This window comes from Mercenaria mercenaria, chromosome 13 (genome assembly GCF_021730395.1).
Source record: "Mercenaria mercenaria strain notata chromosome 13, MADL_Memer_1, whole genome shotgun sequence".
Classification (NCBI taxonomy): domain Eukaryota; kingdom Metazoa; phylum Mollusca; class Bivalvia; order Venerida; family Veneridae; genus Mercenaria; species Mercenaria mercenaria.
Genome location: NC_069373.1, coordinates 23,438,286 through 23,461,149, shown reverse-complemented (window position 1 = coordinate 23,461,149; position 22,864 = coordinate 23,438,286). Strand labels below are relative to the sequence as shown.

General features: G+C 35.3%; 1 protein-coding gene and 1 long non-coding RNA gene across 10 annotated transcripts in view; one reads left to right on the top strand and one right to left on the bottom strand.

The window, feature by feature from the left end:
• LOC123529339 (bromodomain-containing protein DDB_G0280777-like) overlaps positions 1 to 22,864 on the bottom strand; it is a 272,760-nt gene that overhangs the window by 202,880 nt on the left and 47,016 nt on the right. For 7 of the 9 annotated variants that reach the window (XR_008366691.1, XR_008366692.1, XR_008366693.1 and 4 more), the window contains exons 4-5: positions 21,148 to 21,362; positions 8,334 to 8,382 (exon numbers count right to left, since the gene is read on the bottom strand). Coding sequence is in view for 6 of the 9 variants with exons in the window: in XM_045309646.2 (XP_045165581.2) it covers positions 8,334 to 8,382; positions 21,148 to 21,362 (264 nt within the window). In the remaining 3 variants the exon portion in view is untranslated. Of the gene's footprint in view, positions 1 to 8,333; positions 8,383 to 16,671; positions 16,701 to 21,147; positions 21,363 to 22,864 lie in introns of those variants that run through there. The other 2 variants (XM_045309650.2, XM_045309651.2) reach the window with 2 other exon arrangements.
• On the top strand, positions 15,077 to 16,674 carry LOC128547849 (uncharacterized). Its single transcript, XR_008366694.1, has 3 exons — positions 15,077 to 15,116; positions 15,723 to 15,891; positions 16,266 to 16,674. It is a non-coding gene; the product is annotated as an uncharacterized LOC128547849 (long non-coding RNA).

The following is a 22,864-nucleotide window of genomic DNA, read 5'->3' as shown; positions in this document are numbered from 1 at the left end:
TACAGAGTTCCAGTCACGGTGAGAAGTCTACAGGGTTCCAGTCATGGTGAGCAGCCTACAGAGTTCCAGTCACGGTGAGTAGCCTACAGAGTCCCAGTCACAGTGAGAAGTCTGCAGAGTTCCAGTCACAGAGAGTAGCCTACAGAGTTCCAGTCACGGTGAGAAGTCTACAGAGTTCCAGTCAAGGTGAGCAGCTGGCGTCCAGTCATGGCTACCGTTCTTTAAGGAATCTTAAGGCCCATTAATTTAGCGACAGGTTTATACCTGAAGTACCAGCACCATTAATATACATATATACAGTTGAATATCGTTACCTCAATAACGGTTAGCTCGATACTCCGGTTAGCACGATGTGTTTTAGTCGGTCCCGATTTTTCCCTATATATTTTAATGTAATTATTTATCATTACCTCGATATGATTAGCTCGATATTTTGTTTAGCTCGATGAGATTTTTCAGTCCCGTCAATTTACCTGTAATGTTTTTACACCTGGTTTCGTCGATATTATCCATGTTATTTGTAAGGTGTGAAAAGCAACCTATTGTTGTCCGGCGATGTATTAATCATAATCAAGTTAGTTTGTTTGTTTGTTATTTAACCTTTACTCAAATCAAATGTTAGAAAGTTTGCATTTAATTCCTAGTAATTAGTCTTATAAAACAGCGTGCAAGCGGACAACTTGTTTTCCAATATAACAACTGATTTGGATGAAATATTTTTCTGTATCTGCCATTTAGGATTGAGTAATAATATGCATATTTAACAGACAAATTTTTGTTATCGAAGTACAGTCAAAATGACTACTCAACTAGGAACATTACAGCTGCATTCAGACTTCTTTATGGAAGGAATAAAAAAGCTAATGTTTACACGTATATTTTGAAAAATTTAAGTTAAATGTATGTATGTACTACTTAATTAAGATGTTTATTTGTCAATAAAATTAAAATCGTATTTACATTTTATATTATTTCTTTCCCCTTTCAAACCCTCTGAAAAAGAGCATTGGATACAGTGGTGCAATTTTTACAGTCCCTTGAATATCGAGGTAACGGTATTCGACTGTACTTTATACCCGACCCACAGTATAGTCCAGTACAGTCCAGTCCAGTACAGTCTTAGACTACACCCAAGGGTTGCATTCTGTCAGCCTTTATTGGTATATGTGTTAGGAAGCGACTGACCTATAAGCCATATAAAAGTATTTAATCACTGAAGCGTTACACAAGGGCAGGAGCGTAACAATAATATAATGTCTTGAAGTAAGAAACGATTAGAGGAATAAAGCTCTATTATTTAAATACAGGCTCTTTAACATAGCAAAAAAAACCAAAAAACAGATATATTTTCATTTTAAATTATATTTTTCCATCAAGAAGATAATATTTTCCCCTTAGAATTAAAAGAAAATGTTCCATAATAATATAGTGAATAGTTTTACAAAAGTCAGCATTTATATATTTTTCAACCCCAATTACCCCCATATTGCTTCAAATTCATAACACTGTTTTGGACTGATAATAATGTCATACTTCTCATCAGTTGTTTTAATTGACTGAAAGTGTTCAGTCTCTGTATTAAATACTCAGTACTGTTTTGAAATGTTTATCTTTTTCTTTTTAAAATTGAATGAATTACATTTTTTAAGGGCAATACATTAACTTTAGAAGCCCTTACAGAAGAAAAAGGCCTGCTGCATACTCTTGCTGTGTACATACAGCGTATATGATGCGTACATGATGTGTACTGAAGGGCTTTAAATAGTACACAGGATATACACCGCACATACACCGATAGTACGTTTGTAGTACACTTTTGAGCTCTGCCGCGTACTACTTGCTGCGTACATGCTGTGGACTACATAGTACACAGGATGTACGCTGGAGGAATTTAGTATGCGGGAAATAGTACGCAGCATGTACGCGGCACATACACTTTTCACATGCAAATGAGCCTGTGGTGTACTACCCCTGCGGCGTACATGCTGTGTACTCCTGCGGCGTACATGCTGTGTACTCCTGGCCCGAGTCCTGCGGCGTACATGCTGTGTACTCCTGCTGCATACATGCTGTGTACTCTTGTGGCGAAACTGCTGTGATAATGTAAATTCCTTACCCCACCAACTTCGTATGCAAATGCTGATCATTTGAACAGAAAAAAAAAACAGAAAAAAGATAAGTGACATGCATCAATAAGTATTTACCCTTACCAAAATAATGTAGATTAATGTTATCAAATAAATTAGTATGCTTTTCTTCATCCACTTTTCAATGAAATAAATCAATTTTTGTAGCATGTAATTTGGTAAACATTTGAAGAAAATGGCATAACTGCATCAAGGGGAAACAACTTTACTGCAACTAAATATAAGTGTTATGATTTATTATAGACGATGTGTGCGTAGTATGTATTTATTTTGATTAAAATCCATCTGAGAACAATCTAGGACTGGAATTATATAAGCATTTATACACTTTTACGTCCATAAAAAGTAGCGCACCAAAAAATTTTGAATTGATTTTTTCCAATGGGGCGAACGTAATTAGCCAAAAACGGTCTGAAAATATACGAGCGGCAAATCCGATGAACAACTTTTTAATTTGGTGAGGCCTTAATGAGTTAACATAATGAGCATTAAAGCCTTTATAAAGCATGATAGAATGGTGTTTTGCTTAAGAGTATTCAAATAACAGTGAGAGCTGTTAATTCTTCTCATTCGGGCGCTGTTGAGGCATTATCTTGGTAATTATTTCATGTATTACAAAATGTAATGCAACGAAGTTCAAATAAGGCTTTTCAATTATCCAAGTTAGAAAGCTCCAGGATTAATTCAAAATGAAAAGAATATATTTTTACACTGCATGCAAGGTGCAGCTCAGAAATCACTAAGAATTGTAAGCTTCACAAATGAACATTGCAAATAGTTTGGCAAATTTTCATTGTTCAGAATACCGGTAATCTGAACTATTCTATGCTATTAAGATAAAAGTTACTCGGAAATCAAGTTCTTGCTTCCAAAAAAAAAAAAAAATGTACAAATCCTTCCTGCATGAAGTGTACTTCAGGCTTTTACCTAAAAGAATTCAAAGTATAAACACCAAAAGAAAATGAACAAGTCCCTCCCGCGTATATGAAGTTTACTTCAGACTTTAACTTATAAAAAAACAACTAAGTATAAATGCCAAAAGAAATTGTACAAGTCTTTCCCGCATATATGAAGTGTACTGCACAAATTTCAAAGTATCTGCAGTGTACATGCAGTGTACTATTTTCTTGTACAAGTCCCTCCTGCGTACATGCAGTGTACTCCTTAAATTTTCAGAGTCTGTGCTGCGTACTTGAAGTGTACTAGTGACCTCCTGCGTACATGCTGTGTACTCGTCGAAATAGTACGCGGCATGTACGCGGCATGTGGTGTATGTAAAATGTACTCCTCTGGCGTACTTCTGTGTTCGCAGCATATACACAGCAAATACGCAGCATGTACGCCACAGAGGCTTGCTTCTGTAAGGGAGTTGTCATTCACAGGAGTCACTTTTGGCCGCGATTTCGCGATATTCTCGCGGTATTTTGGCGAAAATCACATAAATTTTGCTCAAATACAATTAAAAATCGCATCCGCGCGGCCGTGGATCTTTTGCCAAAATTGCAACTTTTCGCCCCAAGGCGGAATTGCTGTTACTTGTTGATCGTATGACATTTATAGCTATACAGTAGTAAATAAATTTGCTATATGTTCTATATAAAATTAACAAACTTCTGAGGGCTGTAACACATAGTCAGGCCCATTTTAAAAAAGAATTACTAGCCTTATGTTCTTAAATGGCCTATAAAACACCAAAAAACACCAAGAAAAGTAGGGGTCATGTATCTTCTAAGAGAGATTTTTGTCTGACAGGTCAACACTATGGAATATGTTCCAAACTGACAGTTAAAATATGAGTATGAACACATGGGTAATGAGGTTTGTTTACATGCCTATAAATGCAACAAAAATCCCCTTGAAAATGCTACCAAAATGTCAAGCATAGGTCCACAATGACATAAAAACAGGAACTAGCTTACATAATACATGAAAATGCCACTTTAACTGGGAAAAAATTGAGGATTTTTCTTTCTGCCATTATCTTACTAGCCCAGAAGTGCTGCTTGATTACCTATTTAGTACTATTGTTCCTTTTTAGGCACTTGAATTTTGCTTTTATCTCCATAGACCGTCCGGTGATAATGATTACCAGGCAAAAATTTCCCGTTTTCGCGAAGTGTCAAAATGCCATCGAATAAGAAATTGAAGCGTTTGGAAGGACAAACCTTGCTTCCATATGCACGGACAAGTAGCGGTGAGAATAACAACTAGGTGGAGAAACCCCTGGTGAAGTCCCTTCATGAAAAAAACGCTGAACGCCTAAAATTCTAATAAAAATGTTTGTAATTGAGGGCGAGGGTAAGGTCATTATGAGTTTGACTTCAAAGCTGTTCTGGCCTGATGAAAGTGCATCAGATCCAGACAGATTAAAATAGCTCTAACTGAACTTCCACTTGGACAGAGCAGCTTTGAAGTAAAAGCTCAAAGTTAACTCCTTACTGAAAGGAATCAAAGCCTTGAGATGTCTGGTAGTTGCGGGTTTTGCTAGATTTATTTTCTGTTTCAATGCCAATCTATAAATATACAGTCGAAACTGTTTTAAGAGACCGACTTTGGGAAGCAGCGAAAAAGGTCACATATGACAGGGAGTCTCTTAAAACAGTCTCACTTAACAGGATGATGCTGGTTTCATATATTTTTCCAATTAAAGTACATGAATATCGGATACTTATATATTGGCCTCTTTTAAGGTAGGAGTGGAAAATGATTAAATACTATTTCTTTAATTGCATATTGATAAAATATAAATTTCAAATAATTTGCATCATTCGTATGATGTTGATAAAACAAATTTAAGCTCATGATCTGGCAAGAAAATAAAGGAGAGCAGTAAAATATAAATGTTCCATTTGAACTATTTACACACTGAGGTTAATGATATTTATATTTTGTGTACTAATTGTTCATTGACATTTATTCGATTATTGACTGCATCTTTAATCTGTGTTTACTTCGTCGTTTCCTGTTAAATACCGCCATATTTTTTGTTATAATATGAATAAAGTTAATTTATGCACCGACTCCGAATTCTTCAGTGACTTTATACGCTGGTTTTCCCTAATCGAGCAATTCAAGTGCCTTAACACGCTGTTCTAATGTCAAAACAGTTCTTTCTTATGTTTTTCATCAGCCATTTTTTGTAAACAAATAAGTTCTCGTCTCAAACAACTTCACGCGAGATAAAGAATGGTAACTCTATTGTGTAATTAAAGTCTTGCGAGGGAGCGTCTCAAAGTCGGTGAAAACGGTCTAAATATCGATTCGGGAGCCTGATTTCACAGTCGCTTGTCGCGTAAGGCAGGGGGTTGCTTAATTCAGACTCTTTTAATAGTAAATTGCGTCCGAAGCATAAAATAGGGTCGCATATGACAGGGAGTCGCTAAATTCAGGGGGTCGTTAAGGCAGTCTCGACTGTACATGTATAAGAAATAAATACAAATGTGCCTCATATCTAAGATTAACTCTGCCTGACCTTACATGAACTTATCTAAATTGCCAGCTGGAAGTAAGTGATGTAACCATGGGCTGGAATACCTTATCATTGATAGATCTTGTATAATCTAAATGGTCTGTGAATGGATAGAGGTTGAATAAGAACTACTTGATCATTGATAATTCATTCGCATTGTTCATGAATGGGACTACTTTGTGTAGCGCATGAACATCCTTTGGATGTGATTTGGAATCAAATAAAGATGCTATAATTATGATTGTCAGAAATACACTTGTAACTTTTGTAGCGGGATAAACCCGCAACCAAAAATGCATGTGGACCCTGCACTTGGTTCTTACAAATAAACAGATGTCTTTTTTTTTTTCAGTGTAATAAAGGCTGTCCTCCGATGTAAAATATCACTATAAAAAGAAACAAGAGGACCATGATGGTCCTGAAGCACTCACCTCTTCCCACATGACCCACTTTTGAGTACGACGTCATTTTTTCTATTATTTGACATAGTGACCTAGTTTTGAACTTGACCTAGGTATTATCAAGATAAAAATTCTGACCAATTTTCATGAAGATCCATTGAAAAATATGGTCTCTAGAGAGGTAACAAGGTTTTTCTAATATTTGACCTATTGACCTAGTTTTCGAAGGTACGTGACCCTGTTTTGAACTTTACCTAGGTATCATCAAGGTGAACATTCTCACTAATTTTCATGAAGATCTCATGAAAAATATGACCTCTAGAGAGGTCACAAGGTTTTTCTATTTTTATACCTACTGGCCTAGTTTTTGACCGCACGTGACCCGGTTTCGAAACTGACCTAGATCATCAAGGTGAACATTCAGACCAATTTTCATGAAGATCCATTGAAAAATATGGCCTCTAGAGAGGTCAAAAGATTTTAATAATTTTAGACCTACTGACCTAGTTTTTTACTGCAATTGATCCAGTTTCAAACTTGACCTAGATATCATCAAGATGAACATTCAGACCAACTTTCATACAGATCCCATGAAAAGTATGGCCTCTAGAGAGGTCACAAGGTTTTTTTTTATTTTTTGACCTACTGACCTAATTTTTTAAGGCACATGACCCAGTTTCAAACTTGACCTAGATATCATCAAGGTGAATATTCTGACCAATTTTCATGAAGATCCATTCACAAGTATGGCCTCTAGAGAGGTCACAAGGTTTTTCTATTTTTAGACCTACTGACCTAGTTTTTCACCGCAGTTGACCCAGTTTCGAACATGATCTAGATATCATCAAGATGAACATTCAGACCAATTTTCATACAGATCCCATGAAAAATATGGCCTTTAGAGAGGTCACAAGGTTTTTCTATTATTTGACCTACTGACCTAGTTTTTGAAGGCACGTGACCCAGTTTCAATCTTGACTTAGATATCATCAAGATGAACATTCAGACCAACTTACATACAGATCCCATGAAAAATATGACCTCTACAGAGGTCACAAGGTTTTTCTATTATTTGATCTACTGACCTAGTTTTTGACAGCACGTGACCCACATTCGAACTGGACCTAGATATCATCAAGGTGAACATTCTGACCAATTTTCATGAAGATCTCATGAAATATATGGCCTCTAGAGAGGTCACAAGGTTTTTCTATTTTTAGACCTACAGGCCTAGTTTTTGACCACACATGACCCAGTTTCGAACTGGACCAAGATATCATCAAGATGAACATTCAGACTAACTTTCATACAGATCCCATGAAAAATATGGCCGTTAGAGAGGTCACAAGATTTTTCTATTATTTCACCTACTGACCTAGTCTTTGATGGCACGTGATCCAGTTTCGAACTGTCCTAGATATCATCAAGTGAACGTTCGACAATTTTCATAAGATCTTGAAAATATGGCGTTAGAGAGGTCACAAGGTTTTTCTATTTTTAACCTACTGACCTAGTTTTATGGCAGTGACCAGTTTCAACTTGACCTAGATATCATCAAGGTGAACGTTCTGACCAATTTTCATGAAGATCTTGTGAAATATATGGCGTCTAGAGAGGTCACAAGGTTTTTCTATTTTTAGACCTACTGACCTAGTTTTTGATGGCACGTGACCCAGTTTCGAACTTGATCTAGATATCATCAAGATGAACATTCTGACCAACTTTCATAAAGATCCCATGAAAAATGTGACCTCTAGAGCGGTCACAAGCAAAAGTTTAAGGACACATGCACGGACGCACTGACGCACAGACGGACGACGGACACAGCGCGATCACAAAAGCTAAAAATCCCATTCATTTTGTCAAAATCTCATTGATTCAACACAAATGGAAATTAATCATTAAATTAAAGGTATCTGCCAAAAGTGATCCCTGCATTCATGTCAACAACCAGTTTTAACCAGAACAAAATATATTGTCTGAAAGTAGGGCAATTTTGGACAAATGACCTGAAAAAAACTGGCCATTTAGGACAACTGTCCTGAGAAAATTGAGTTCAATCTGAATCACTGTGGTTGAATAGATGGACCAAACGACTGACAAGTGCAAAGAAATATAGCATATATAGCCCTTCGTCTTCAAAGGGAGGAGTGGGGAGGAGGAGCATAATAACAATTTTATGATGTTTCATGACTCTAGGTTAAATACTTTTGAGAAACATGTGACACAAAGTCAGATGACTGAATAAACACATGGAGAATTGTAAATCTAAGTATCTAAGTGCCCCCTACCCCCTCTAAAATGTTAACCACTAACCTTTTCAGTACATTCCTGGACCATACTGACAATACTGCTCAGCAAATCCCTGTAATAAAAGACAAGAGGGTCATGATGACCCTGGATCGCTCACCTGAGTAATATGAGCTACATGTTTAAAATGTCAAACTGATGATTTTTAGAAATTTTTTGGAAAATTTACCGATGTACAATCAAGTAACCCCTAGGGCAGGGCCAATTTTACCCCGGGGGTCATGATTTTAACAAAGTTAGTAGAAGTCTACTAGGCAATCTTACATATCAAATATCTAAGATCTAGGCCTTCTAGTTTATTTTTAGCAAATTTATGAAGATTTCCCTATGTACAATCAAGTAACCCCTGGGGGGAGGGGGGGTCAAGATTTGAATAAATTTTGTAGAGGTCCACTAGGCAATGCTACATGTCAAATATCTAAGCTCAAGGCCTTCTGGTTTATTTTTAGAAAATTTTGAAGAGTTTTCTATGTACAATCAAGTAACCACATGGGGCGGGGTGAATTTGACCCCAGGGGTCATGATTTGAACAAATTTTGTAGAAGTCTACTAGGCAATGCTACAAGTCAAATATCTAAGATCTAGGCCTTCTGGTTTATTTTTAGAAAAATTTTGAAGATTTTCCTATGTAAAATCAAGTGACCCCAGGTGTCATGATTTGAACAAATTTTGTAGAGGTCCACTAGGCAACACTACATGTGAAATATCTAAGCTCTAGGCCTTCTGGTTTATTTTTAGAAATTTTTTGAAGATTTTCATAGTGTAAAATAAAGTGACCCCTGGGGCGGGGTCAATTTTGACCCCAGGGGTCATGATTTGAACAAATTTTGTAGAGGTCCACTAGGCAATGCTACATGTCAAATATCTAAGCTCTAGGCCTTCTGGTTTATTTTTAGAAAATTTTGAAGATTTTTCTATGTACAATCAAGTAACCCCTGGGGCAGGGTCAATTTGACCCCGGAGGTCATGACTTGAATAAATTTTGTAGAAGTCTACTAGGCAATGCTACATGTCAAATATCTAAGATCTCGGCCTTCTGGTTTATTTTTAGAAAATTTTGAAGATTTTCCTATGTAAAATCAAGAGACCCCTGGGGCAGGGTCAATTTTGACCCCGGGGGTCATGATTTGAATAAAGTATGTAGAAGTCTACTAGGCAATGCTACATGTCAAATATGTAAGATCTAGACCTTCTGGTTTATTTTTAGAAAATTTTTGAAGATTTTCCTATGTAAAATCAAGTGACCCCAGGGGCAGGGTCAATTTTGATTCCAGGGGTCATGATTTGAACAAATTTTGTAGAGGTCCTCTAGGCAATGCTAAATGTGAAATATCTAAGCTCTAGGCCTTCTGGTTTATTTTTAGATATTTTTTGAAGATTTTCCTATGTAAAATCAAGTGAACCATTGGGTGGGGTCAATTTTGACCCTGGGGTCATGATTTGAACAATTTTAGTAGAGGTCCACTAGACAATGCTACATGTCAAATATCTAAGCTCTATGGCTTCTGGTTTTTGAGAAGAAGATTTTTTAAGATTTTCCTATGTAAAATCAAGTGACCCCTGGGGCGGGGTCAATTTTGACCCCGGGGTCATGATTGGTAGAGGTCCACTAGGCAATGCTTCACACCAAAATTCTAAGCTCTAGGCTTCTGGTTTTTGAGAAGAAGATTTTTAAAGTTTTTCCTTTCGGTTGCCATGGCAACCAGAGTTCTGCATGGAATTCAATTCTTTGAACAATTTTTGTAGAGCTTCACCCAAGGAACATTCCTGTGAAGTTTGGATGAAATTGGCCTAGCGGTTTATGAGGAGATGTCGTTTAAAGTAAAAGTTTACGAACGCCGGACGGTGAGTGATCAGAATAGCTCACCCTGAGCCTTTGGCTCTGGTGAGCTAAAAAAACCCTGATAAAATGCAATAAAACTGTCAACAACTCTCAGATGAAAAATCAATGCAGTTGCAGCAAATTATGTTGTCTTCTCCCCGCCCTCCGCTGTCAATCAAACTGCCCTTAGCTAACCAAAGATCGATAAAGGGCCACTGTTTTTCAGTGAGACATGATATTTATCTCGGCATACTTCCAAACAACACCTGGGATGTTGTTTACAACTTGTCAAGACAATGAAAGTCTTTTGAAGCTGTAAATTTCAAAGCAAAGGGGAGTTGTACATTTGAAGGTTGTAAGCGGTTAGAATTTACTGATTTAAATTGGCTCTGATTAGCAAGATTGAAAATGTGGCAGTGGATCAGTCCAAGTGTACCATGAAACTGTTAATTGTTTGCCGATAGTGACAATAGGTGGTAAGATAATTAATGCCCCCGGCATGTATCATTTGTTAAACAACAACAAAAATGGCATCAGAATGACATCAAGTTCTTAATTCAAACCAAAACTCGTCCTTTGTAACAATTTGTTAAACTTTATAGATCAAATGGCCAGTAATTACCGGCAATTTGTGAGATGCCTCGTGTCAGTTTTGTTGTTCACAGTTTGATCACGGTTAAAGGTAATAGTCAATCTTTTATTAGTATAATAAAATTTACGATTTTTTCATTTTTTTTTTTTCCAAAATACAATTAACTTTTTGTTTAGTTACGGAATATAATGGCAATCATTGTTTTTAGCCTAGACATTACCCTTACAGAAGCAAGCCTCTGTGGCGTACATGCTGCGTATTTGCTGTGTATATGCTGCGAACACAGAAGTACGCCAGAGGAGTACATTTTACATACACCGCATGCCGCGTACATGCCGCGTACTATTTCGACGAGTACACAGCATGTACGCAGGAGGTCACTAGTACACTTCAAGTATGCAGCACAGACTCTGAAAATTTAAGGAGTACACTGCATGTACGCAGGAGGGACTTGTACAAGAAAATAGTACACTGCATGTACACTGCAGATACTTTGAAATTTGTGCAGTACACTTCATATATGCGGGAAAGACTTGTACAATTTCTTTTGGCATTTATACTTAGTTGTTTTTTTATAAGTTAAAGTCTGAAGTAAACTTCATATACGCGGGAGGGACTTGTTCATTTTCTTTTGGTGTTTATACTTTGAATTTTTTTAGGTAAAAGTCTGAAGTACACTTCATGCAGGAAGAATTTGTACATTTTTTTTTTTTTTTTTGGAAGCAAGAACTTGATTTCCGAGTAACTTTTATCTTAATAGCATAGAATAGTTCAGATTACCGGTATTCTGAACAATGAAAATTTGCCAAACTATTTGCAATGTTCATTTGTGAAGCTTACAATTCTTAGTGATTTCTGAGCTGCACCTTGCATGCAGTGTAAAAATATATTCTTTTTCATTTTGAATTATCTAACTTGGATAATTGAAAAGCCTTATTTGAACTTCGTTGCATTACATTTTGTAATACATGAAATAATTACCAAGATAATGCCTCAACAGCGCCCGAATGAGAAGAATTAATAGCTCTCACTGTTATTTGAATACTCTTAAGCAAAATACCATTCTATCATGCTTTATAAAGGCTTTAATGCTCATTATGTTAACTCATTAAGGCCTCACCAAATTAAAAAGTTGTTCATCGGATTTGCCGCTTGTATATTTTCAGAACGTTTTTGGCTAATTACGCTCACCCCATTGGAAAAAATCAATTCAAAATTTTTTGGTGCGCTACTTTTATGGACGTAAAAGTGTATAAATGCTTACATAATTCCAGTCCTAGATTGTTCTCAGATGGATTTTAATCAAAATAAATACATACTACGCACACATCGTCTATAATAAATCATAACACTTATATTTAGTTGCATTAAAGTTGTTTCCCCTTGATGCAGTTACGCCATTTTCTTCAAATGTTTACCAAATTACATGCTACAAAAATTGATTTATTTCATTGAAAAGTGGATGAAGAAAAGCATACTAATTTATTTGATAACATTAATCTACATTATTTTGGTAAGGGTAAATACTTATTGATGCATGTCACTTATCTTTTTTCTGTTTTTTTTCTGTCCAAATGATCAGCATTTGCATACGAAAGTTGGTGGAGTAAGGAATTTACATTATCACAGCAGTTTCGCCACAAGAGTACACAGCATGTATGCAGCAGGAGTACACAGCATGTACGCCGCAGGACTCGGGCCAGGAGTACACAGCATGTACGCCGCAGGAGTTCACAGCATGTACGCCGCAGGAGTACACAGCATGTACGCAGCAGGGGTAGTACACCGCAGGCTCATTTGCATGTGAAAAGTGTATGTGCCGCGTACATGCTGCGTACTATTTCCCGCATACTAAATTCCTCCAGCGTACATCCTGTGTACTATGTAGTCCACAGCATGTACGCAGCAAGTAGTACGCGGCAGAGCTCATTTGCATGTCAAAAGTGTACTACAAAGGTACTATCGGTGTATGTGCGGTGTATATCCTGTGTACTATTTAAAGCCCTTGATTTCAGTACACATCATGTACGCATCATATACGCTGTATGTACACAGCAAGAGTATGCAGCAGGCCTTTTTCTTCTGTAAGGGTAGTGTGCAAAGAGTAGTTTCCCTTTATCTGGCGAAAATCATAACAAATTTATTAGAATGCCATATATGCGCTGTGTTCGATCCGAAAATGGAGAGAGGATCATGACTGCGTTTCGTTATGCAGCCAAAAGTCAACCCTTGACTTCAGAACTAATAATTTGGTCAAAAAACCTCGACGTATGGCCAGAAATATACGGTACACATAGAGGCACATACTATTGAAAGTTCATGCTCATTTCTTTTGTTTTTCACATAATAAATGTGCATACATGTGATAAGTTCAGAATCCCAAAACTGGAGGTTTGCCATTTTTCAGCTGGAGTCGGGGTCTCAAAACTGGAGGTTTTTTATCCACATAAATTAAGTGGGCTGACACAAAACTTAGAGCGTAGGTTCCCTTCAGGGCGAAATTTCACCTTTTCACGTATGCCGTGTCGATAGCTCTCAAGACGACTAAGTCACGTGATGACGCACATCAACAACCGATTTCGATAAAAGGAGGATAACTTTGTTTTTTGCATAGGCAAATCGAAATGGTAAGTTTTTCTTGCTACTTAAATAGATTATATATGTACAAAATACCACGAGCATAGGTTACACCACTCTATTATTCTGGAAAATGACATTATAAAATGTAGAGGGATTCAATGTCACAAAGTTTATGTTCTATATATGTGACGTCGTCTTTGAAAACCGGTCCAGATGCGGCATGACGTAATATCGAGAAACGACGTTTAAAGTTGCGCCAAGTTTACGCGCGCAGCTTTCTTACACATGTTTAATTAGCAAAAGTTTGACCGTTAAAGTATGACTGCTTGTTACATGATTGATAACAGCCAACTAGAGAAAGAATATTAAGACATCAGACCTGTAAAAAAATAGTGGTATTACTTCTGAGGCAAAATATTTCGTTCAAAATCAGTTGTTTCCCCTTCAATATGTTTCCGGTTTCGGATTTTATCAGGGAAGCGTGTGAAGTTTACTTTTGTTTATCTACCTTTTGTTCAACGATGGAGAGATCTGAGACTTGTAAATTATACTGTTTAGTGATTTGGTAAGTACCGTTTATAAACAGTTGTTAATGTAGAGTCTCTAATATATTTGAAACTTTCACTGAAATAAGTCTGTCCGGAAGTGAATCCAAAACATAAAGAGGGAAATTTATGAAATTTATCTTGTGGCCACTAAACACAGATGATTTCACTATGCCTGTGTATTTAATACAAAATGGCCAGTTGGGTTATCACAAAGATTATTGAAGGAAGGCAGCTTCTTACTCAAGTACCAGATTCATCAAATTATTTCATTGTCCATAGACTAGTAAGCATTATTTATGGAAAAAAACAATAATAAAAAGTCAATATACATGTAGCTATGATAATTAATAAATTTGATGCAGACTTACAGATGCCTGCCTATGTCAGATGATTTCTCGAAAAGTCCCCTCTCACAGTAGTAGCCAAGGTATTTTAAAAGGAAATATGTATATGTCCGGTAACCGGACGCCTACCCTGCATTCTAGTTGTCTGGCAACAAGACGACTAGCATCTCCGCTAATGTTTTCTAGCTGTTTGGCGATCTTTTTACATATGAATACTGTAATGAATAAATTTATTGTATCATATTTTTTTTGCATAAGTCTGAATATTCACTTGTAAGGCATATACAATATTTTAAAATTGATTACCGGACGCCTAGAAAACCCCTATAGGATAGGCTAGGCATCCTGTTACAGGTCGGCTAGAACACTGGCTAGGTTTCTGGTTACCGGATGTCTAGACACTTCCGTTTATAAAATGGTAACTGTTTTTGCTGTGGGTCTCATAAGTCATGTTAATTATTGTTATTTCTGTCTGGTGACTACTCTCTTTCCATTATTGTTGATATTCAGATGTTTTGTAACAGGATGATTGTATATGGATAGTGGGAAATTTATGCCATATAATGAAATCTTTTATTTTTGAAATTTTTGAGCCTTTGCTGTGTGGTAAAACAATTTATGATCCTTTAAAAAATAGATTCATAGTATAATAACTTTTAAAGTATTTTGTGGTAAGTTAATGAAACCTTTCAAAATCACATTATTAATTTAGTAGTGAGTTTTTGATTTTTAGTGATGTTTACGGTTCATGTAATGTATCTTCTTTCAGATAATATTCCTTGTTCCTTTGATGGTTCATTCCACTACAGCTGGTTCATATACCTACAACAGCCAGGAAATTGGTCTGTTTACTTTAAGATCTCAGAAAATGTAACATATTTTGGATGTGCTTTGAGGAATCAGGTAAGTAACATGCAGCTAAGGCTCTTATTATAGTTTTATGCAATATATTATTTATTATACCTCTGTCAAGGTTTTGTTTGGAGCCAATACAAAATAAGTCTACTTCTACACTTATGATTTGTACAATGTATGTACATGTACTATGACTATTGAATGGCTTTTAAAAACTGACAAAACTGGCATTATTGAAATTTAATTTCAACAATCTGGTTTTGAGGAGGATCAGTTGGTGTAAAGTTTTCATTACATTAGCTATTAGCCTGGGAAAAGTTTGTGGCACTCAATAAGTACATGGATAATTTGAATGCTTAACACTACATGTACATGTGTATAAGTTGAAATCTCATCAAGTTGTAGAATAGTTATAAATAATAGGAATTTTTATTTATTATTTGAAGTAAATCAATTAATTGTAATTTAGTTTAATTGTAATATGATTATTTTCAGATTTAATTAACCCATTCTTGACATAGACATTGTTATGTGATTGATTTTTTTACCAGTTTTATTTCACCAAGAATATGGATTAGAATGAAGACTGTAAAGGTTCCTGAGATACATGAAGATAACAGATACTTTTACCAAAGACTTTTAATTTTTTTTCAGGAAGGCAAGTGTTTCCTCTTGTTTATGAAAGCAACTCAGTTGGTTAAGGGGCAGACAACTTGCGAGCATGGTACATCACTACCTGTATTGGTATTCCATTTTGACAATGCTGCTAGCTAGAATAGAAATAACATCTTGCTGTGGTATGGTCTGTGGAGAGTTTTACTAGGTAACAACCATTTTTGATAACTGTTAAAACAGTGTATACTTTTAACCCTTAGGCTGCATGAGGCAGCTATGTCTGCCTTTGCAACCAGTGCAGATCAAGATCAACCTGCACATCTGTGCAGTCAGATCATGATCTGCAGTGTTTGATACTTAGTCAGCAAATTTTCTATTAGAACCCCATATAAGCTATAAATGGTACTGTCTCTATTTAAAGATGGAGTAGTCCATTTTACAAATTTAGCAGGTTAAGGGTTAACAAAATAAATGCAAAAAAATGTGTTTTAGAACATCCTATTTGCAGTAACCAAATCTACAAACAAAGTACATTTTATATACTGACAGCACGCTGTAAAATGTTTTACTTATTTGTTACAGGATATCACAGATCGATTGAATATTCAACAATGATCACAGACCATGCAAAGTTTGAATCTGACTTGCACTTTTGAATTTAGAAGAATCTGTGGAGGAGGGTGAATGCTGAGACCTTTTATAATACATGATATTGCTGACACAGTGTGTCAGTCATCAAAGAAATATCATAACAACACAGTTGGTCAACAAAGATTTAAATCCTGTCACATTCTGCCAGTGGAGAAATATCTTATCACAATATTTAAACTTTTGAAGAAGATAACCAAATATTACCACTTTATCATGTCTGCAGAAACACCTGGATTGTTAGTCTTAAAAGTGACAGTACAGTTAACTTACTAAAATCTACTCCCCCTTGCCAAACGAATATTATTGACATGGAATGACACAAGCTTGACAATGGTACCTGTATGAACTCATTAGAGAATAGTATTTGTCTGAAAAGTCAAAGGATTCTGTTTGTCTCAAACCACTTGAACTGAAATTGGATTGACGAGGATTTTTCTGAGAACTGAAAAAAGAAAGTGAATATAAAAGATAGAAATTGTTGATAAATTCAAACGTTTTAATATACAACACTTTAGCCTGTTTTGCTGTTCATATAGATGTGTTTAGCTGTTAAGGTTAAACATCAAGTAAAGGTTGTAGTTTCAGTTACCTACATTAAAGTATTGGCTGGAAATAAATATTTACTTTTCACCAGAGCTTGTACAGTGTAACCTTCATCAAAAGTTAAGCGTTGTGTTTAATTATTAAAGTATTTTAGAAAAAGAATTTAGTATGTATGTTGCCATGGTAACATAATTCAAATAATATTTCATTGAAATTATAGATTTGTATTTCAATAAGGGATCTACAATATATAATGTAATGGTAAAAGAATGTTCACTTTCTTCAGTATTGTCAGTTATAACTAGCCAGTGAAAAAACAGATTATGAGGAAAGGGATGACTGAAATGTTTATTCTTACGATAACTACTTTTGTTACAGAACAGGACTGTTTTAAAGTTTTTATGTGAAATTTTCAGATTTCTTTCCTGAATACTTGTACTTTCAAATATATAACTTATTAGAAATACTTTTTAAAATAAGCTCTTGTTTTTAAGTATTATTGTAGGAAAAGGGAATTTAAAACATATGTCGCCATGGTAACACAATTTTCTTAGACTATAACAAAATATGGAAAATTTTTAATTAGCTGTACTTTCTAGTATTCTAGATAAGCATAAACAATAAAAAATCAATAGTAATATATGTTTCATTTATTTCAAAATAGTAATTTATTACCAGCAGGTAAAAGGCAAGTTATGAAGAAACAATGACAGAAATGACAGAAATGTCTTATTCTTATAGTTATTACTCATGTTACAAACACTGTCATAAAACAAAAGATTTTATTTTTTTTAACATGGAATTTTGAGATAATATTTTTGAATACAAACCACTTTATAATATTCAAGTTATCTGAAACACTTTTCCAAATCTAGCTCGTTTTTAAAGTATCATTGTAGAAAACAGAATCAAATGCATATGTTGCCATGGTAACATAATTTAATAATGTTTTTATAGAAAATGTGAAGGACTTTAGCCAGCTAGATGTTTGCACTTTAAGTGAATATCTAAATATTCTTTGTAAAAGAAGATTCATTTATTTAAAAATAGCCAGTTATTACCAATAAGTGAAAACACAAACTGAAGAAACAACGACTGAAATAGTTTATTCTTGTGGTTATTTTCCCGTGTTATGAAATCTGTCATAAAACCAAACATTTTTGATCTTTTCACATAAAATTTACAAATTTTACTTTTGAATACATAAACCTCTAAATATTCAACTTATAAGAAACATTATTTTAAATTAAGCTTTTATTTTTAAGTACTATTGTAGAAAAAGCAATTTATTACATCCCTTACAGAAGAAAAAGGCCTGCTGCGTACTCTTGCTGTGTACATACAGCGTATATGATGCGTACATGATGTGTACTGAAATCAATAGTACGCAGGATATACACCGCACATACACCGATAGTACGTTTGTAGTACACTTTTGACATGCAAATGAGCTCTGCCGCGTACTACTTGCTGCGTACATGCTGTGGACTACATAGTACACAGGATGTACGCCGGAGGAATTTAGTATGCGAGAAATAGTACGCAGCATGTACGCGGCACATACACTTTTCACATGCAAATGATCCTGCGGTGTACTACCCCTGCGGTGTACATGCTGTGTACTCCTGCGGTGTACATGCTGTGTACTCCTGCGGCGTACATGCTGTGTACTCCTGCGGCGTACATGCTGTGTACTCCTGGCCCGAGTCCTGCGGCGTACATGCTGTGTACTCCTGCTGCATACATGCTGTGTACTCTTGTGGCGAAACTACTGTGATAATGTAAATTCCTTACCCCACCAACTTTCATATGCAAATGCTGATCATTTGGACAGAAAAAAACAGAAAAAAGATAAGTGACATGCATCAATAAGTATTTACCCTTACCAAAATAATGTAGATTGATGTTATCAAATAAATTAGTATGCTTTTCTCCATCCACTTTTCAATGAAATAAATCCATTTTTGTAGCATGTAATTTGGTAAACATTTGAAGAAAATGGCGTAACTGCATCAAGGGGAAACAACTTTAATGCAACTAAATATAAGTGTTATGATTTATTATAGACGATGTGTGCGTAGTATGTATTTATTTTGATTAAAATCCATCTGAGAACAATCTAGGACTGGAATTATATAAACATTTATACACTTTTACGTCCGTAAAAAGTAGCGCACCAAAAAATTTTGGATTGATTTTTTCCAATGGGGCAAGCGCAATTAGCCAAAAACGTTCTGAAAATATACGAGCGGCAAATCCGATGAACAACTTTTTAATTTGGTGAGGCCTTAATGAGTTAACATAATGAGCATTAAAGTCTTTATAAAACATGATAGAGTGGTGTTTTGCTTAAGAGTACTCAAATAACAGTGAGAGCTATTAATTCTTCTCATTCGGGCGCTGTTGAGGCATTATCTTGGTAATTATTTCATGTATTACAAAATGTAATGCAACGAAGTTCAAATAAGGCTTTTCAATTATCCAAGTTAGAAAGCTCCAGGATTAATTCAAAATGAAAAAGAATATATTTTTACACTGCATGCAAGGTGCAGCTCAGAAATCACTAAGATGTAAGCTTCACAAATGAACATTGCAAATAGTTTGGCAAATTTTTATTGTTCAGAATACCGGTAATCTGAACTATTCTATGCTATTAAGATAAAAGTTACTCGGAAATCAAGTTCTTGCTTCCAAAAAAAAAAAAAATGTACAAATCCTTCCTGCATGAAGTCCCTCCCACGTATATGAAGTTTACTTCAGACTTTAACTTATAAAAAAAAAACTAAGTATAAATGCCAAAAGAAATTGTACAAGTCTTTCCCGCGTATATGAAGTGTACTGCACAAATTTCAAAGTATCTGCGGTGTACATGCAGTGTACTATTTTCTTGTACAAGTCCCTCCTGCGTACATGCAGTGTACTCCTTAAATTTTCAGAGTCTGTGCTGCGTACTTGAAGTGTACTAGTGACCTCCTGCGTACATGCTGTGTACTCGTCGAAATAGTACACGGCATGTACGCGGCATGCGGTGTATGTAAAATGTACTCCTCTAGCGTACTACTGTGTTCGCGGCATATACACAGCAAATACGCAGCATGTACACCACAGAGGCTTGCTTCTGTAAGGGATATGTTGCCATGGTAACGCAATTTGAATAATGTTTTCATAGAAAATATGAAAGATTTAAATTAGCTGTATTTTCTGTTTTAAGTAAGCATCACAAAAATAAAATTTCATAGTAATAGAAGGTTCTTTTTTTCCAAGGTAGTCATTTATTACCAGCATGTAAAAGACAAGTTACGAAGAAACAATGACAAATCTATCTTATTCTTGTTGTTATTACCCATGTTACAAAAACTGTCATAAAACCAAACATTCTTAATATTTTCATGGGAAATTTTCAGTTTATTTTTGTAGATACATGTGCCTTAAAATATTTTGCTTTTTAAAATCCTTATTTCAAGCGAACATGTTTTTTTTTTTAAAGTTTTATCATAGAAAAGGGATTTTAATATATTTGTTGCCATGGTAACACAATTTTAGAAATATTTTTATAGAAATTGTTGTAGATTTTAATTGATTATCATTTGTGTATTAAGAAGGGATCTTATTTATATCATGCAATTGTAATAAAAGATATATTTATTTCAGAAGTGTTAGCCATTACCAGTATGTGAGAAATAAACTAGAAAGAAAGGATAACTGAAATGTACTGTTTTCATTTTTAATATCTATGTTACAAAATCTGTCATAAAATTGACAATTTTGAAGATTTTCATCTGAAATTTTCAGGATTTATTTCTGAATGAATATACTTTCTAAATATGCAAAAACATGAAAATGTCAAATTTCCTCATCTGGACCCATTTTCTCAGTCATGGTCACATATACTTTTTTCATCAATGATGTTTTTTCCCAGGATCATGCCATAACTGTAAATTATCAGCAGCAATAAATTCTATTTGTCTTTGAATTAAACTTGTTTAAAAATTAAAGATGTTTACTTTTTTTCTTTGAATGATAGTCCATAGATGTTGAAGTAGACTTTACTGTGGTTTGTCCAGATAACCAGTCATAGAATGGAGATCATGCACTGATGCAACTTTTCCAGGTAGGACCATTTTTTCAGATTTAATTTTGCCTTTCAGAATGAAAAATGAAAGGTAATAATTAAATCATTACAAAATTAAAGTTTTCAACACAAAGCAATATCAGATGTAATTTAAAAATTTTCAACGAATTCACTAAATCTTATAAATGTGAAGTTTACCTTTCATCCCTCTCTTCAGGTTTCATTTTCTGTATTGAAAGCTGTTGCTGGAAGTTACATGTCTGAATATTGGGTCTGTTGTTTTTTTTTCTCAAAACTTGGTTCTCTCCTAGACTTGGTCTACTTAATGTGGAGATCCTACTCTGACTATTGCTTTTGAACAAAGATGTCTTGGGCATGTACTTGTCTAACACAGGAGCTCTCATTCCTTGAGACTTGAAAAGGTAAAAATAAGACATGGTTAGTCTATATTTACACCAAGAGGGTCATGATGCCCTCTTAGTTCACCTGACCTTGACTGACCTTGAATAATTGTCATGACAGACTGTATCATGTACAGTAACATAATCATTTTGTTTGATATCAATCTAGAAGGCTGGGAAAAAGTTTAATAAATGTGATTTAAATGTTATGGATTTTTATGATTTGACTTATTAACCTAAATTTTAAGCCAAAGTGACCCATTTCTGCAGCTTCTATTGATTCCCTCAAACTAGATTTCATGTACATCAGGTAGAAAATACATCCTCTAAAGGGGCATAAATTTTTTCTCTACATTTAACCTTACACATGGTGCACAATCACGTGACTTGTGACATTTCAACTGGGGTATCATGCCAAGCAGAATACGTAAACAAAACGGTGTTTTTGAAGGTAAAGTTTTTAAAGATATATCTTTGTAAAATGACACCTAGCTGGTGCAAGTCCTTATATCAATGCGTACCTCCAGTGATATAACATATGTACGTGTCTGCTTTAGTTTTGCTGGTAACCTGGACAAACCGCAATGCTTCCACAGCAAGCGTATTTTGAAATGGCTTGAAAACCAAACCAAAGTGACCAACTAGTTGTCACCGCTGCGTTCTCTTTGATATCTAAGATCATTTTGGTAGGATTTTCCCTCAAAAAATGGCGTATTTCTGGATAGATCGCCGAACTCGAAAAATGTCCGTTCTAAAGTCAAAAAGCTCTAACAGAAAGCACTATTTTAAATCGCGATTGTCTCGTTCCTCTCATTGAATGCAATGCCGTATTTAAGGCAGGTTACGTTTTTCACTTTGCTTAGCACATTGCATTGACATGATGAATATTTGTGCCAACTTAACTTTAAATAATTCCAGTAGTTCAGAAGATAATGGAGGACACTAAAAATAGGATCTGATTTGACCTTTGACACCTAAATGTCACCTTGGCCTAGAATGGAGGTACTCAGACACTTCACTCTGCACATTGTATTGACATTGTGAACATTTGTGCCAAGTTATTTCTGAATACTTCTGACAAATGCTTCCAATAGTTCAGAAGATTTGGAGCGGGCACGAAAAATATTATCTGAATTGACGTTTGGCACCTAAATGTGACCTTGACCTAGAATGGAGGTACACAGACATATCGTTCTGCAGATTGTAATGACATGGTGAACATATGTGCAAAGTTCTTTCTGAATACTTGTAGTAGTTCAGAAGATATGGAACGGACATGATTTTACTGAACAGACAACACTTGCTTAAGGACTTTGGAGTCTAGTACTGGTCTTTCCCAGGAACAATGGTTAGGTGAACTGCCTCTATGATATAACTGAAAGTAATGTCGAAAACGGGCGTGAACCTAACAAACAAACAAGATGTCCTCTATATACGCCTCTTAAAGTTTTGCTGAAGAACGGACAAAGTATACAGTCAATCCGTATTGTAACCAATTACACAAATGTACTCAA